The 13,994-nt window shown below is 35.2% G+C and overlaps 3 protein-coding genes, 1 long non-coding RNA gene and 3 other non-coding genes across 7 annotated transcripts; 4 read left to right on the top strand and 3 right to left on the bottom strand.

Moving 5' to 3' along the window:
• The first annotated feature begins 3,732 nt into the window (after window positions 1-3,732).
• LOC110810332 (protein DETOXIFICATION 35) lies at window positions 3,733-7,063 on the top strand. The gene is given in 8 exon segments (XM_022036467.2): window positions 3,733-4,174; window positions 4,725-5,350; window positions 5,829-5,885; window positions 5,970-6,208; window positions 6,294-6,412; window positions 6,507-6,593; window positions 6,875-6,915; window positions 6,917-7,063. Coding segments are annotated over 8 exon segments (1,482 nt in total). The 5' UTR covers window positions 3,733-3,904; the 3' UTR covers window positions 6,960-7,063.
• Window positions 7,064-7,420: 357 nt separating this feature from the next.
• On the top strand, window positions 7,421-7,504 carry TRNAL-CAA (transfer RNA leucine (anticodon CAA)). Its single transcript has one exon. It is a non-coding gene; the product is annotated as a tRNA-Leu (tRNA).
• LOC148239698 (uncharacterized) lies at window positions 7,451-8,157 on the top strand. The gene is made up of 2 exons (XR_015816394.1): window positions 7,451-7,823; window positions 7,978-8,157. It is a non-coding gene; the product is annotated as an uncharacterized LOC148239698 (long non-coding RNA).
• A 131-nt stretch (window positions 8,158-8,288) lies between these two features.
• On the bottom strand, window positions 8,289-12,164 carry LOC110810374 (rRNA 2'-O-methyltransferase fibrillarin 1-like). The gene is made up of 7 exons (XM_022036531.2): window positions 12,007-12,164; window positions 11,501-11,808; window positions 11,042-11,137; window positions 10,840-10,917; window positions 10,578-10,754; window positions 9,234-9,302; window positions 8,289-8,641 (listed from the first exon to the last, which is right to left on the bottom strand). The coding sequence occupies exons 1-7, from the start codon at window positions 12,023-12,025 to the stop codon at window positions 8,465-8,467; spliced, it is 924 nt and encodes a 307-aa protein (XP_021892223.1). The 5' UTR covers window positions 12,026-12,164; the 3' UTR covers window positions 8,289-8,464.
• On the bottom strand, window positions 10,076-10,146 carry LOC148239697 (small nucleolar RNA snoR60). The gene has a single exon (XR_015816636.1). It is a non-coding gene; the product is annotated as a small nucleolar RNA snoR60 (small nucleolar RNA).
• On the bottom strand, window positions 10,373-10,444 carry LOC148239696 (small nucleolar RNA snoR60). Its single transcript, XR_015816635.1, has one exon. It is a non-coding gene; the product is annotated as a small nucleolar RNA snoR60 (small nucleolar RNA).
• Window positions 12,165-12,859: 695 nt separating the features above from the next.
• LOC110810269 (Calcium-dependent lipid-binding (CaLB domain) family protein) lies at window positions 12,860-13,946 on the top strand. The gene has a single exon (XM_022036375.2). The coding sequence runs from the start codon at window positions 12,989-12,991 to the stop codon at window positions 13,832-13,834; it is 846 nt and encodes a 281-aa protein (XP_021892067.1). The 5' UTR covers window positions 12,860-12,988; the 3' UTR covers window positions 13,835-13,946.
• The last annotated feature ends 48 nt before the right edge of the window (window positions 13,947-13,994 follow it).

Below are 13,994 nucleotides of genomic sequence, written 5' to 3'. Positions count from 1 at the left end.
ATCAATGTTCCCTAGCATGATATTGAAATTTAATTAGTAATAATTAAAATAATTTTCATTTTTAAGCTTAAATTTCAATTTTTTTTTTTGGGTTTTGATTTTTATTTAACGATAATTAAATATTTATATAAATAATTAAAATAATTATAGTAATACCCATCAATTCCAACTTTTTGGGTTTCTTATCCAAATTTATATTTTTATTGGGAGGAAAAATATAAAATAATTTATATATATCTATATATATATATATATATATTTTAATTTGACCCTATAAAGAAACAATTATTGCAACTTTTCCCTGATTTTAAGGAAAGGAGTCCAGCTTGCATGTGTTTTGTTCCACGGAACAAACATTCCCCACCATACTCTTATGGACTTCACCACACATCCAATTCATTTGAATTTATCCATATCTTAATTAATTAATTAATTAGTTCACAATAAGATTAATTTTTTTTAAGAACTCAATAAAATTTAAGTTAAATTTGTGAGAAAAATATAATTAATATGCGTCGACCGAACTTTCTTGCTTCTTATGAGCTGTTAGAACCAGTATTCTCTACATGCAACGCTCTTACCCATAATAAAATAAGATATCACCGGTGCGTAAAAGTCAGATTTTGTGTTGTTTATTTATTTATTTATTTTTTACTTGCACTAACTGTTAAGTCGTATATATTATAACAGACAAGTAAAAGTTGATTCCTATTAACTGTTAGAACCAGTGTTCTCTACCTGCAACGCTATTATACATAATAAAATAAGATATCACCGGTGCGTAAAAATTAGATCTTGTGTTGTTTATTTTCTTTTTTTTTTAATTTTTTACTCGCGCTAATTGTTAAGTCATATATATTACAACAGACAAGTAGAAACGTGTTTAAAAATCTTAGGTGCATTTAGACTAATTACTATTGAATCACATGCGTTTTGGGATTTCTATGGATTAGATGAAGTTGGGGGAGAAGGGGGAAGGGGGAAGGGGGAAGGGGAAAATCTTCATGCATCTAATCTTTTCTTTTGGGGTAGGGGTAGGGGTGGGGGTGGGGGTGGGGGGGGGGGGGGGGGAGATTGTAGTGGGTCATATTTTTAGAATAGAAGGAAAAAGGAGATGCGTGTTTCTAAAATGTGTGGATACCCATCATTCAACAATGAGATATGGTCATCTTTTCCCAACCTAAATTAATCTAACATGAACACATGCAAAAATCCTATATATATATATATATATATATATACACCCACCTATATGTAGAGATATGTTCTTGCTCATCATATTAAATGCTGGCAGCTTCAAATCATATGTGATGAAATCCATGCCTCAAAATTTGATATTACAAAATGGTGGGTAATTAATTAATTTACATATATATATATATATATATATATTATCTGAGAATCTGATTTAAATCTATAATCTTTTATAAAACACAAAAAATATCAACAATTTCAATCATAAATTATGATTACATGAATTTATTGTTTTATATTTTTATTATCATTTCTAAACTTTCTAAAACAATAATAATCATTTTTTAAATTTAAAATATTAAATGAAAATTTTACTTTATCGTAACTACTATAATTACGAAAAATGTTAGACCATTAAGAATATTTATTTTACTCTGTAAACGTAATAAATGTGTTAAAATTTGTATTTAACTTAGTCACAACGAGACTGTCAGTGTATTAGTAAATAAAATTTTTGATTAATCCGAATCAAGTATTATAAAACGGGTATCACCAACCTATAATACACAATCAGAATCACAAATTTTACATCTCCGACAATATTTATGCATGCATCATAATTATCAAACCCAAATCATTGCAATATTTATTTTATAATATACTTTTTAAATGTGAGGACCATATAGAATCTCCTTTTAATTACCATATATCTCTTCCCAATCATTCTCCCAATCTTCCTCCCTACAACTCACAAAAAAGGGACCCTTCTCCTCTTCACATGTAATTTTTCTTCAATTCTTAGACCCTTATTTAGTTGGTTCAAATTTATTATATTTTTATTTAATTTTTAATTTATTTAATATTTAAAAAATATTACTAATTAAAAAATTAATTTGGGTTTTCTTTTTTAATTACTTATCCTACGAAGAAATGGTTACTATAACGTTATCGATCCAAATGCTACTGCTCCAATAATTTTTTAAACTTAGACCGTCAAATTTCGAAAGTATAAATTTAAATTGTTTTTGGGATTTTTACAGAATGAAGAGAAGATAAATTTTTATTGATTTCACTCACTCTAAAATTAACAACCTATGTAATACCTGGACTCAGAATTTGGTACGTGATTAATTTTAGTATTTTAAAATAATAAAAAATTAGTTAATAATTAATTTAGTTTAATTTTTATTGAATTTATTGAAAAAAATATGTTAGAGATGTAATCAAAAATAATTTTAAAAAAATGAAAATTTAGGTTAGAGAGGTGTTTTTGAAAGAACAGTTAAAAACGTAGAGTCAAAATGCAAATAGAAAAAATTGTGTCACGTAGGACTATTCAATCAGCAACTCCGACAAATCGGAGTATGTTGCGTGACAAGACACGCTGACGTCGGTGTCAAGCGGGATGTCACGCAGATGATCCGCGTGCTCTGTGATCGAACGATCTAGGATAGATCTTGTGCGCGTAGATGGCCCGAATTTGCTTTTTTTTAAGCATGATCGGACGACCGAGATCAAATCGCGATGGACGATCCAGATTCATTTTTTTTTCTTAAGCACGATCGGACGGACGAGATCGATCGTGATGAACGGTCCAAATTTATTTAATTTCCCTCACTCTAAAATTAGTAACTTAAAATATTTTTAAATAGATTTACATCAAATTTAAATTTTTTAAAAATAATCTATCATAATTTTAAAGACAAACATTAATCAAATTTCTTGAAAGATAAATTTTTATTAATAACATAATATTTAAAAAATAAATATATTGTAAATATAATATGTGACACATGCTTTTATATGTATTTTCAAAGTGGGAATGAGGTATCAAATGGTATGATGTGTTTAAAAATTTATTTATTTTGATAATTAATTTAAAAAATTAAAAGGTAAATTAATTAAAAAATTAATAATCAAATTAAAAAAATAGTATATAGTCGGAAATTTTTTTATATCATCATAAATACAATTTTTATATTCACATTTACGTAAGAGTCAGTTTATAGCTGAATTTTTAGCATGTTTTTATATTTTGTAGGCCGAGTAGATAGATTTGGGCTCTGGCTTTATTAATGGGCTCGGACGGCAACCCGAAAGAGACCCGAACCGGCCCAAATGACGGGGAGTAGGACACGCAGGTCTTACCCTTCAATTTTCAAACGTAAGGTGGTGGTTGGTGGTTGGTCACGCGCTGGTAAGTCGTTCAATAAAAGGCGGAAAACTGAACTACTTGTTATTTACAAAAGTAAAAAGTCAAACTTAATTAATTTGTTATTATGTTTTATTTATTAGCAAAAAGTCAAACTTTATTTTTGTAAATTAATGATTAAATACTAAATTAACGTTGAATTAGTAGTAAATCTCTAAATTTTTAACTGGAGTTATTAGTGTGAAAGAAATTAAAATCTAATTACCATATTAAATAAATATTATAATTTACTGTAAAAAAAATATGGGGTTCTCTACCTACCTCTTATTTTCCTGTAAAGTGTTTATATGTACTTTACATACATACGTGTTCTTACCTACCTCTCGTTTTGCTGGGAAGAGCTGGCTAATGTTTATATCTACTCTACGTATATGCATTTAATAATTCTTGAAAACGAACCGCTAAAAGTAGCAGGACAAAGTCATTGCATCAGGTTGTATTGATTGGAAGGTAACTCTGCATTTCATTCGCATTCATAACAGACCGTACACGTGGGCAATGAGCTGGGATCACATGGAGGCGCCACTGCTCGTTGCGGAGGTGGGGGAAGACTACCGGCCGGCGAGGAGCTGGACGGAAGTGAAGCATGTGGTGTGGACGGAGTCGTTGAAGATGTGGAAGATAGCGGCGCCTTTGGCGTTCAACATTATGTGTCAGTACGGGATTAACTCCGTCACCAATATTTTCGCCGGTCACATTGGCGAACTCGAGCTCTCTGCCGTCGCCCTCTCCCTCTCCGTCATCGGCACCTTCTCTTTCGGCTTCATGGTTCTTCTTCTTCTTCTTCTTCTTCTTCCTTGTCTCCTCTAACAAATGTCATGCTCTGTGTTTTCTGTGCTTGGGTTGTTAAAACGAGTGCCATCTTCCTCCAAATCACACTCGTGTGCGTGTGCGTGCGCGTACGGACGTATTTATGTATGTTGGTGGACATGTTTGTGATCTTATCTCTGTGTGCTTGGTGTTGAAGTTCATATTCTGGTTATTGGGTTTCCATGAAGAGTTATATGCAGATTTAAAACGAAAATTAAGGAGATGGTGAAAATGGGTTTCCCCTTCTTTTGTTTCCTGAATGATTTTCAACATGATAAGTACTGGTAACAGAGTAAATAAATTGATTAGTAAATGAATTATAGGTTAGTCCCTTTGTCAAGAGAATACCCTCTGTACTTTTTGACTAATCCAAAACAAATTATGCATGAGATTGTAAATTCTGAGTCGAACTGAAGATTTTATGTTTGTCTTCGTTAGAGTCAAACTATGCATTTCCAGTCAAACAGCTATAGTGGGTGGTGAATTTTGTATGAAAAATTTTTTGCAGCTTGGGATGGGGAGTGCGCTTGAGACACTATGTGGACAAGCTTTTGGAGCTGGGCAAATCGACATGCTTGGTGTTTATATGCAAAGATCATGGATTATACTGTGGATATCATGTATAATTCTCATGCCAATTTACATCTTTGCCACTCCAATCCTCAAATTCCTTGGTGAATCCCACACAATAGCTGTTCCTGCTGGTGAATTCTCTCTACTAACAGTGCCTCAACTATTTTCACTGGCCATAAATTTTCCAACATCAAAATTTCTCCAAGCTCAGAGCAAGGTCAGTGCTATTGCCTGGATTGGGTTCATTTTTCTGATCATCCACACAGGACTTCTCTGGCTATTTATATACGTGTTTGGGTGGGGGATATCTGGTGCAGCCATAGCTTTTGACTTGACAAGCTGGGGGATTGCCATAGCTCAGGTTGTGTATGTTGTTGGTTGGTGTAAAGATGGTTGGAAGGGATTGTCATGGTTGGCTTTCAAGGAGATTTGGGCTTTTGTTAGGCTTTCTGTTGCTTCTGCCATCATGCTTTGCCTTGAGATTTGGTATATGATGAGTATTATTATCCTCACTGCCAGGCTTGATAATGCTGTCATCGCAGTTGATTCCCTCTCTATTTGGTAAGTTTTCGTGATCTATATTACGAATTTTGAACTTCAGAACTTTTAAATAATAAATTGAACTGATTATCTTAAAAGTTTAAATTAATAAAAAATATGTCAAATAATTACTTATATCATAATATGTTCTCTCATGCATAAACCTACCGTACTGAAATTTCCCAAAAGTTTGAAACTCTTAAATAATAGATTGAGTTGATTATCTCAAAAACTTACACTGACGAGAAATGTTTAAATTAATTGTTTATATCATAACGCATCCTCTCTCACGCATAAACCCACTAGACTGAAAACGTTAATAAATGTACAGGGCTACCAAACGAGATTCCTAATATTTGACCAGAAGACTTCTAGCTCTGATTCTATACTGAAACTATAATGCCAAAAGTTTCAGATTGATAGGAAAAGACCCAGTCAATTATTTATAGTGCAGCAAGAACTATAATATTTTGCTTATATGTTTGCTTGTGTATTTCAGCATGAATTTCAATGGGTATGAAGCTATGTTGTTCATTGGAATAAATGCTGCAGTGAGGTAATATTTCTGCAAATACATTTCTGTTTTTCTACAAAACAAATCACAGGCTAATCAATGGTTATTATCTCTGATCTCACGCAGTGTTCGAGTCTCCAATGAGCTCGGAATGGGACGTCCTAGAGCAGCGAAATACTGTGTATATGTGACAGTAATGGAGTCTCTCCTCATTGGCCTTTGTTGCATGGTTGGGATCATCATAGCCAGGGATCATTTTGCTGTAATTTTCACAAACAGTGAAGATCTACAGAAGGCTGTCTCTAAGCTAGCATACTTTCTTGGGGTCACTATGGTTCTCAACAGCATACAGCCAGTAATATCAGGTATAAGATTATCGATTTAGAAGCAAAAAGTTGTAAGTAGTAAATTTCTATAATCTGATTTTTTTGTTGAAATCAATTTATTTAGGTGTAGCTGTTGGTGGAGGATGGCAGGCATTGGTGGCTTATATCAATTTAGCTTGTTATTACATTTTTGGGCTCCCACTTGGGTACCTTCTGGGTTTCAAAGCAAACTTGGGTGTCAAGGTACTGACTTTCTCTTCTTCTTCTTTGGTTCTTCTTGGTTTGAATGCAAACTTAGAATCGGGTCTTTTCCGAAAAATCGTTTTTGTTATTGCAGGGACTTTGGGGAGGAATGATAGCTGGGACAGCACTGCAAACCCTGCTTCTCCTGTTTGTTGTCTACAAAACCAATTGGAATAAGGAGGTTAGTGTTAGAATTCACTTTACCTTTCAGAAATCCAACCTTGATTTCGGCTGAAGCTTCAATAGAATTCTAACGGTCGAACTTATTTTTAGCGGAATCAGATAAACGAATCAAAAAGACAGTTTATACCCTTTTTTTTCCGGATAGAAACAAAAAGATGGTCTTGTTTTCATTTGCGTATAGAGCGATTACTCTTTTACCGGTTTAACTTAGTTAATTGTGACATTCTTGTTTGGTAAGAGAGAAAGCGATGAACATATTTGGAGATGATTGACTTGCAGGTGGAGCAAACAACAGAGCGCATGAAGAAGTGGGGAGGCCAAGAAAATCAGCAATGACAAGATTGCTGTTGATGATAATATATGAAATGAAATTTTTTTTCAAGTGCTCTAAAAATTTGTAGTTGATTGATATTAAAATGTAGTCCTCTTTTTACCATTAGCTCGAATAAACTTATTATTTTCATAAAAGTAATGAAAATACTTGATAATTGATCGTATAAAATAAAGAAATTATTAATTTTTCTTTAAAAAAATATTATAATTTATTACAAAAAAAAGAAGATAAAAATATAAATAAAAAAAATATTTTTAATATTACGATAACTTGTTATATAACAAAATATTTTTTATCATAGATAAATAATTTACACGCGACTAAGTCCAAATATAGAATAAAATAAAATAAAATAATTATTAATTTCTTTAAAAATAACTTTTAACAAATCAAATTTTAATTAGTGCCTTTATGAAAATACTTAATTTTTCCAATAATTATTTTTGTATTTTCAAAAATATCTAAATTAAACGAAGCCGTTGGACCACAAGGTCAGGATGGCCGAGTGGTCTAAGGCGCCAGACTCAAGTTCTGGTTCTCGTGAGAGAGCGTGGGTTCAAATCCCACTTCTGACATCTACTTCATTTTTTTTTTATTGTTTTTTTTGTCGAACTGTCAACTGACTCAATATACCTACGAGAATCTCAACGGCAATTTACTTACTGTAAGAGGCCATCGTCTTCAAGTTTCATCCCTTCTACCCAAAATATAAAAACGGCGGCTTAAAAAATGCAGAGCGAGAACCTAGAAGGAATTCACCTGTGCATTAACTGATGTCATGGAGAAGGAAGTTTCTTCGCCGGGCAGGAACGCTACCAGCTTCCATTTTCGCCGAGAGGATGACTTCGCAGCATAATCACCAGCCATTCATTCATGATGTTATGTCTGACGAAGGTAAGTGGAAATGCAAGTTTTTAAACTGTTGTTTATCTGGATCTTGCCACCGATTGAATTGAATGTGATTATAAACCGGGATTTACTTGCGGTTGCGGATTGAAAATCGATCATCAGTTCTTGAAATTCTAACAATTTACTGGTTTAATTTGAGATCCATTTTCATCGGGAGGAAGACTTCGCAGCATAATCACCAGCCGTTCATTCATGATGTGATGTCTGATGAAGGTATGTGGAAACGTGAGTTTTTAAACTGTTGTTTATTTGGATCTTGCCACCGATTGATTTGAATGTGATTATAAACCGTGATTTACTTACGGTTGCGGATTGAAAATCGATCATCAGCTCTTGAAATTTTAGCAATTTACTGGTTTAATTTGAGACTAGAGTATAAACCAACTAAAACCAATCCATTGTCAGAACTTAAAACTGAAAACTGAACTCTGAAACGAAACAGTAGCAACATATGGTGAAACTCTCTGTTGTAGACAATAATTGCAACACACACATTCCAAGTTCATAAATTCTGCCAGTATTCTTGAAAAGAAAAGTTACACAGACAAAATCAAGATTGATTAATCCTAAATGGGTCCGACTAATCATACATCTCAAGATAACAACTACCCAAATACATACAAAACCTAAGCAGCAGCCTTCTGTTTCTTCGGCATCCGGTAGCCACCGACAACACAAGCATGGTCTCGCTCAAATGGTTCAAGGGTGACTTGTTCTGCGGGCTTGAACTGTTCCTGTTGCAGCTTCTTAACTTCGTTCTGGAACACAGCCTCCGCAGGAACTGTTGAATCTATACAGTTTGCCTGGAATAATTAAACAAAAATATATGAATAATTATTTTCTAGACTTAATATATGTCTGTACAGAATAATATATATGCTTGATCTTAACCCAAAAGGCTGAGGAAGTTATCACACAACAATATATATTGTAATTGAAAATGAAAAGAAAATCAGAGAACTAACAGTGAAACATCACAACAGTTGAAAAAGAAAATCATTTTCAAACCAAGGGAGTTAATACTCAGGCAAACATTGTTTAATTTGTAGAATTAACTCGATAAAGGATTGACAAAGATGGAAACAACGGAGAAATAATTAAAAGCTTTGACATCTACATCTACTTGCTTCGTCCAATTCACGAGAAGCAAACTATAGCACATGAGAACTACCAAAGAAAATCAGCTTCACCTAAAAAAACTAACTATCACGGCCTCATTGGGAGACCATAATTACATGTAGCAGGAAACAAATCATTGGAAGACCAAAACACCACCTTACCATGTTCCCCGAAACCTTTTAAAATGAAGACCAAAATTTTCAAACTTTCTCCAAACTATCAATCCAATTAAATCAAAATCTGCATGAAAATTGACTAGGAGTGAGTTGGACTAACCTTAATTGAGATCACAAAATGCCCTCCAGTTTTCAGAAAATAAGATGCATTAAGTGCCAAAATTCTTGCCTGCCAGGTAAATTCAAATCAATGAGATTCAGAAACCCCTCAAAATTGAAACGAAGGCAAACTAGGTTCCATGGTTAGCATAAAAGAATGTCAACAAAAGCAGGTTGTCTCACAAAGGTGAGCACAGCAAATATTAACGGTGAATAATGAAAAGATTTACAAGTCTGAAACATTAAGAAACCAGAAGAGTGAAAAACTGCAGCTTGAAACTTTCGCGGACAAAACACTAGAGACTGACATATTTCCTTAACAAGAGATGAGAGATATCAAATATATGATATAACTGTCCACTTCTTTTTTTTTTTTTTTAAATATAGTGTTACTATCCACTTTCAAAACAAAAAAATAAAATTCACAATCATATACAAATTACGTGACAGAATACAAGTATCCTTTTGCTTTACATATAAAAAAATAACATACATGCCACCATGCCACCCCGTAAATCACCATCAGTAATCAACCCTTAGAAAGCCAAATATTAATAGAACACATAGTATCTTAATCTAGAAAATAAAATAACCTTAAAAAATACATAATTTTGAAAAAAAAAAAGGGATAATAAGCAAAACATTTGACCTTCATAAGATGCTATTACGACCTTCAATAATAATGGGTAACAAAAATAAAGGAAAACTCGAAGTGGCACTAGAATCTAGCATATAATAAAACTTTCACCCACAAGAAAATATTGACACTGACTTATGCTACTCCTACCACTAAGACAGTAGGAAAAACTTGTATGGAAGTCAAAGAGAAGTAGAATTTATTGGTGCATCAGAAACCTGGAATCACATCATCCAAACTGTCTTGAAGGGGAATCCAAGTATTTCCTCACATGCAGATCGAAATCAAAATTAATTTCAGTAGAATTGGAGAAGACAACCAAACCAATCACATGTAGATAATAAAAAACTTGAGAGGAAAAAAATTCATTTAACATCAAAAAGTATTATAAATTATGATTTTTACAATTGCCACATTACTAACAGAAATGGAAATTTTAAAACTGGGTAAAAATTGCTTCGAGTAGAGAAAACTTTAGAGGCCAATAAACTAGGCAAGTTATCTGCATCAGTAACTTGGAATTAACATCATCCAAGATGTCTTGAAGGGGAATCCAAGTATCTCATCATATGCAGGTAAAAAGAAGCACACTAATAATTACACAAGAGATATAGCTTTCATTTTTAGGCACTTACAAGAAAATTTTCCAATCATAGTAGATTCATATTTTCTTTGAAGAACAATAAACCAAACTATGAAGAGGCAAACCTGATCAGGCTGAGCAACATCAGAAAATATCACATCTACCATTCCAACAAGCATTCGGTACTTGGAAGGGTGTCTAGCATCCTCAATGATAGGAATAACATTGGTTCTCTTTTTAGCCATGTTGACCAAGTCCCTACCACTTCTATGAGAAAATTCGACTGCATAAACCACTCCAGTCTACCCAAACCAAAAGCATTTGTGAGCAACTTGTCCAATATAGATGTAATAGAACGAAATCACACAGCAATCAATTGTCACTTACCGGGCCAACAACATCAGACACATGGGAGACAGTAGTACCAGAAGCAGCTCCAAGGTAAAGCACTTTGGCACCAGGTTTCTTTAAGAGAAAAAGGGAATCGAAAAGTTAGTATATTTAGTGCGAAAGAGAAAAACATTGAAAGACTACGATACTCATGCTTATGCGATAGCTTAAATAGGAAACAAAAGAGAAAGAAACTTACAATCCATATGTTATCAACACCCCCAACAATGGCAGCAGCCAACTTAGAGCGGAAAGGATTCCAGACTCTGTATTCAACTTTAGTCCCATCTTCATTCTGTATATGAAATTACGAGTACATCAGATAATCAAATGCTTTTAAATTCAGAAAAAAATAGTTATTTCTTTGCTCATAGAAAAAGCAATTCCATGATCATGATTTTCTCAGCATGCAATACATCGATCAGTTCTATGCAAACTCTGAATCAAAACACTAATTTTTTTATATATAAAACAATTCCCAATTATTCTTCCGCAAAGTAAGTTACAGGTATCTATAAACACCAATCAATAACATAAAAACGAACTCAAACTACATCCGAAAACATATGTTTATACAAATACAATACATACTGATGCAAATTCAAAAACTTAAGTGTGGTAAGCTGAAACATATTTAATTAAAATGTAAAGAAAATACCTGAACGGAGATCCTCTTCTCATTGTAGACAGCTTCACCAGGAACCATATTTTTGGTAACAAGAGCATCTTCTTTCCCCTTAGCAATGAAAACTCCTTCATGTCTATGGGGCTCAATGACGACCTTGTTTCCGCCCCTCATTCCTCCTCCACGTCCTCCGCCTCGACCTCTTCCTCCATCGCGACCTCCACGGCCACCACCCCGGCCTTTCATGGCACTCCCTCTGTCGCCACCTCTTCCACCTCCTCCTCTACCTCTACCAACACCACCACCACCTCTGCCCCTGAACCCACCACCACCACCGCGGCCTATAGCAATCATTAATATCAGTAACTATTAAAGCAATTTATATTCCATATACTAGTAAACGGAAAAAGAAAAAAAAAAAACAGCAAAAGAAGATATGCAGACAAGCCACTGAGAAAATGGAGCACAACCGTAAAACCTAAGAAGCATACGAAATAATAAAACAAAAATAAGAAACTAAAACTTCAACGTTTGCTTACCTCTCTGAGGGGGTCTCATCTCTGCGAAACTACTTAAAGGAGAGGAACCTAGGAGAGGAAGATTATCGGAAAGACTAACGGTGAGGCGAAGAAGGAGAAGTATGCTACTTATAGTCGAGGGCTTTAGGGTTTCTTCCTTCGTTTTTTAACAGGCAAGGGTTTAGGGTTTTTGTTTTCTGTCAAATTACTAAATTGTCCTCTCAATTATGATACTTCTTAAAATCTAGTGTCTATTTTTTTTTTTTAATTTGATCGTCATATTTTATATTTATTTTTATGTAATATCTCTGATTTTTTTAAATAAATAAATATATATATATATAATCAGCTGCGTGTTCAGTCCGCGTAGTACTATCTCACGCCGTCTATGATTCTTTACTTCTGTTTTCCTACGTGGAATATTCCTCACTTTAATATGCTTTGATGTGACAGGAACAAATTAGATATTGTAATAATATAAATAAGTTTATATTTTTTTATAAAAATAATAAAAACATATTTTTAATTTTATTTTTAAATTTTCTGATTAAAATATAAAATGAAACAATTATGTTAGTTAGGTCTTCTAATTCTACGTTCCGAAACTTCCCGTCCCGCGTGAACAGTCCCGTTCCAATCCAGTGCAGCACGCTCGTACGGAGATGACTGTGTTACCGAATCAATAGCTGCCATGTGTCAGTCAAATATTGACTTATGGACAATGCTTAGCCCCTAAGCTATTTCATCTTTCCATGTATAGAATTTGACCAAAATGCCCCTCCATCCTTATCTCCCTGTTGTTGCCTGTTCCACTGAAAAAATGTACACATGAATGGTAATAAATCCATAAAACCATGGGCTACTATTAACCACCGGCGACTGTTCAAACTGCTAGTCCACCCACCATTTTACCTATAAATACCCACCAGTCTCGACATCTTCCCCAGGCATTTTACCAATAGAGATCTGTTGCTTTTACTCAAATTCCCATTTTCTCCCAACAATGGCGTCTCGCTACGAAGTTGAGGTAACCATTTCCTCGGCCAAGGATCTCAAGAACGTCAACTGGCGAAACGGCAAGACCCGCCCATACGCCGTCGTTTGGGTCGATCCCAAGAACAAGTGCTCCACCAAGGTGGACGAAGAAGGCGACACGTCTCCCGTCTGGGACGACACTCTGGTTATCCCCTTGCCGGGTCCCGTCGACGACGACACCGTCCTCTTCATCGATGTCGTTCACGCCGGACGAGAAGAGGATACCAAGCCGTTGATCGGCTCGGCTCGGCTCAACCTCCGCGAAGTCATCGACGAAGTCGGCCGCGGGGAGCGATGCAGCCGAACGCTCAAGCTCAAGCGTCCTTCCGGTCGCCCTCAGGGAAAGCTCGATGTCAAGGTGATGATCAAGGAGCCGCGCTATTATGCGCCGGATCCGTATCATGCACCTCCGTACGGCGTGCCACCACCAGCAGCTGGTTCTAGAGACTACCAGTACGATCAGCCGTACGGCGTGCCGCCACCGAATCCTTACTACCAAACGGCTGCGCCGCCCAGTGGATACCCTTACGGCGGGTACAGTGCACCTCCCCACGGTCAACCGGGTTACGGTCAACAGAGCTACGGCCAGGGTTCGTACGGTGGTCAGAGCACCGGGTATGGTTACCAGCAGGAGGAGGAGAAGAAGAAGAGCAAGTTTGGAGGGATGGGGACGGGATTGGCTGTGGGTGCGGTTGCAGGAGTGTTGGGTGGACTCGCGATTGCGGAGGGCGTTGACGCGTTGGAGGATCACATTGCTGATGAAGCAGCGGAGAAGGTTGAAGAGGATCTGGCCTATGATGGTGATGACTTCTAGAAGAGTGTGCCTCTTGATGGGCCCTACCCCTTTATTTCGCTTTTTTTTCTTTTTTGTAATTTTGTTCTTTTAATTACAGAGTATTTAATAAAATTTAATATTTTAAAAAAGAGATATATGGGTAGATGGATGTTGAATTATTTATTTTTAATCTTAAATT

This window comes from Carica papaya, chromosome 9 (assembly GCF_054855325.1).
Source record: "Carica papaya isolate Zhongbai chromosome 9, ASM5485532v1, whole genome shotgun sequence".
Taxonomy (NCBI): domain Eukaryota; kingdom Viridiplantae; phylum Streptophyta; class Magnoliopsida; order Brassicales; family Caricaceae; genus Carica; species Carica papaya.
Note: the sequence above shows the minus strand (reverse complement) of the source record. Positions and strands in the feature narration are given on the sequence as shown.